The 2,500-nt window shown below is 39.6% G+C and overlaps 1 protein-coding gene across 8 annotated transcripts in view; it reads right to left on the bottom strand.

Annotated features, from left to right (window-relative positions):
- Positions 1-295: 295 nt before the first annotated feature.
- Positions 296-2,500, bottom strand: part of lyst (lysosomal trafficking regulator) — a 73,125-nt gene continuing 70,920 nt past the window's right edge. For all 8 annotated transcript variants that reach the window (XM_014005914.1, XM_014005913.1, XM_014005919.1 and 5 more), the window contains 2 exons: positions 1,691-1,762; positions 296-1,614 (listed from right to left, as the gene is read on the bottom strand). In XM_014005914.1, the coding sequence (XP_013861368.1) occupies positions 1,476-1,614; positions 1,691-1,762 (211 nt within the window). In that variant the 3' untranslated portion in view covers positions 296-1,475. The remainder of the gene's footprint in view (positions 1,615-1,690; positions 1,763-2,500) is intronic.

Raw genomic sequence — 2,500 nt, 5'->3', positions numbered from 1 at the left:
TAAAAGTACAAAAGCATCAAGTAAATAAAAAAACTAAGTAAAAAGCTGCCAATTTTTTAAACTRAAATTAGCTTAAAAGCACCATAACTGTCAATCTAAAGTACCTCACAACCAGGTCCAGTTTTCCTTATTTCAGGTCCTGAAAGTTCAGCACTCTAACCGACGGGTCTCAGCAGTTTCCATAAAAACACAAAAAAATAAAACTTTACCATATTTTACCAACAAACATTGGGGTTTCTTACTTTAGGTGTCCCTGAACGCACCTCCTCTCCACACAGAAAAGACCAACAAGCTGTAACATTTCTTCAAATATTTATATAGATATGTGTGCATTTATAATATACTTCTCACCTGGTTTGTCAGTATGACACATATTTACAACCAAAAAGTCTCATATCAATCTGTCAAAACAAACAAAACTATGATTTAAATTATGCATAGCTCAAGTTAATAACAGAACAATAAATAATCACATTTTCGCTCGGCATGTTTACGGTTTTCAACAAGGATAAAAAAAAACAAAAATGAGTGAAAGAAACAGTTCAGACGAGCAAACAAAAACAGTAACGTATTTTTCTGAGTCCAGGCAGAAATGAAGAACAAGGTGCAAAAAAAGTCACAAAACACATGAAACAGGAATGATATTTTAAGAAATGTTCCCTTTCTCAAAGACAAATCGACAAAGTAAGAYGGTGTCTGTTCAGGCTGCGTTTGACGCAACGTTTCTGGGCTGGTGTTGCTTCTGGGTTGGATTTATTGGAGGTACTGAATCATAAGAAGTGTTTCTGGTGAACATCTGACCCGTAACGGTTAAACGGAGGATGGGTACGAAACGTCTGGTTGGCTCCGTCACCTGATCGACCCAGATTAGGTGGAAAAAATAAAATAAGAGTAAATTATCAACTAAGAGCTTCTATTAAATATCGGGAGCGGTGAAAACAGAGCTCGGTGGGTCTGACCCGTTTTTAGTCACTTCGGCTGTTTCCTGGTGCTTTGAGTTTGAGAACCGGAGACCCGAGGAGGAAAAGACGAGCGGATAAAACGTGCGTCGAACAAGGTCCGTAAATGTCAGGTCCAGTCCGGGTCGGCCTCGCATGCAGGAGGCGGGGCGGAACAACAGGCGGCACAATTCATCCCGTCTCCCCCGCCGGGACCCCCGTGGTCAGACGAGACCCGGGTTTTGGTTCTGGTCTTTGGGTCAGAGGATAGCAGCTTCAACAGTCGAAACAACTCGAGCAACAACGAGAAAAAAAAAAAGGCAGAACAAAGAGAACGAAAGAGTTTGAGACGAATATGAAAAACATTTTGTAGAAAGTGTCTGCTGCAGCCTCGGCATCCATTCCTCCAACATTCAGCTTCACATTGTTTATAAATATATTTTTATTTACATGTAACACTTTTTCTTTTTGAATAATGCTGGGAGTGTCTGAGCTTCCACAGCTGGGGATCATTCAGTGCAGGTGGGGGGCGGGGGGTCAGCCGGCAGCGTAGCTGCTCAGGAAGGAGTAGAACATGGGCAGCTTCATGCGCTGCTGGTCCCGGCGGCACCAGGCCATCACGGTGCCCTCGCTGTTGGCCGTGTACAGGTGGTGGCCGTCGCACGAGTACGTCAGGCTGAGGACGACAGGAGAGAAGGTCATCAGCGGCAGCGAAACCAGGAAATAATCTGAACRTTGAGCAGCTGAAATACCTGATGATGGGTTTGTTGGACTTTGGGAAGGTGATCTCTCTGATGGGCTTCAGATCCCAGGTGCTCCACAACCTGAGAAACATAAAAAAAAAATTTAATTTAAACCTAAATGTAGTAAGATGCTATCTATAAGGAGCAAAACATTAGCATAAAGCTTAATCTCAATGCAAACTAGAGCTAAATACGAGCTAAAAGATTAAAAATGGCAGACAAAAGTAACAAAGGGCTAAATAAATGGTTAATGTGGTAAAAGACTAGCTAAAAGGACAAAAACACTAATATCTAAAAGTAGCAAAATACTAAAAAAAAAGGCAAAATAGCACTTTAGTAGAACAACGTTAGCCTGAAGCTAACTAGAGCTAAAAGTAAACAAAAAAGAACACAATACAAAAATAAATCTACTTTGTTGTATCAAAAAAACAGTACCAAAGTGCTAAAAGGAGCAAAACAGCTAAAAGCTWAATAACACAATGTTAGCTAGAAGCTAACTAGAGCTAAAAGAAAACAAAGGTAACACTAKCTAAAAGTAAAAAAAATGCACAAAACAATAAATGTACCAAAAACCTAAAGTGGCGCAAGCAAACATCTTAAAAGTAGTAAAATGTGCACTAAAAGGAGCAAAACCTCAGCTAAAAAACAAAACAAAACCTCAGCTAAAAAAAACCAAAACAAAACCTCAGCTAAAAAACAAAACAAAACCTCAGCTAAAAGAACAAAACCTCAGCTAAAAAAACAAAACAAAACCTCAGCTAAAAAAACAAAACAAAACCTCAGCTAAAAAAACAAAACAAAACCTCAGCTAAAAGACAA

Source organism: Austrofundulus limnaeus, unplaced genomic scaffold, assembly GCF_001266775.1.
Source record: "Austrofundulus limnaeus strain Quisiro unplaced genomic scaffold, Austrofundulus_limnaeus-1.0 Scaffold33, whole genome shotgun sequence".
Classification (NCBI taxonomy): Eukaryota; Metazoa; Chordata; class Actinopteri; order Cyprinodontiformes; family Rivulidae; genus Austrofundulus; species Austrofundulus limnaeus.
The sequence above is the reverse complement of the archived record's forward strand: the minus strand, read 5'-3'. Positions and strand labels throughout refer to the sequence as shown.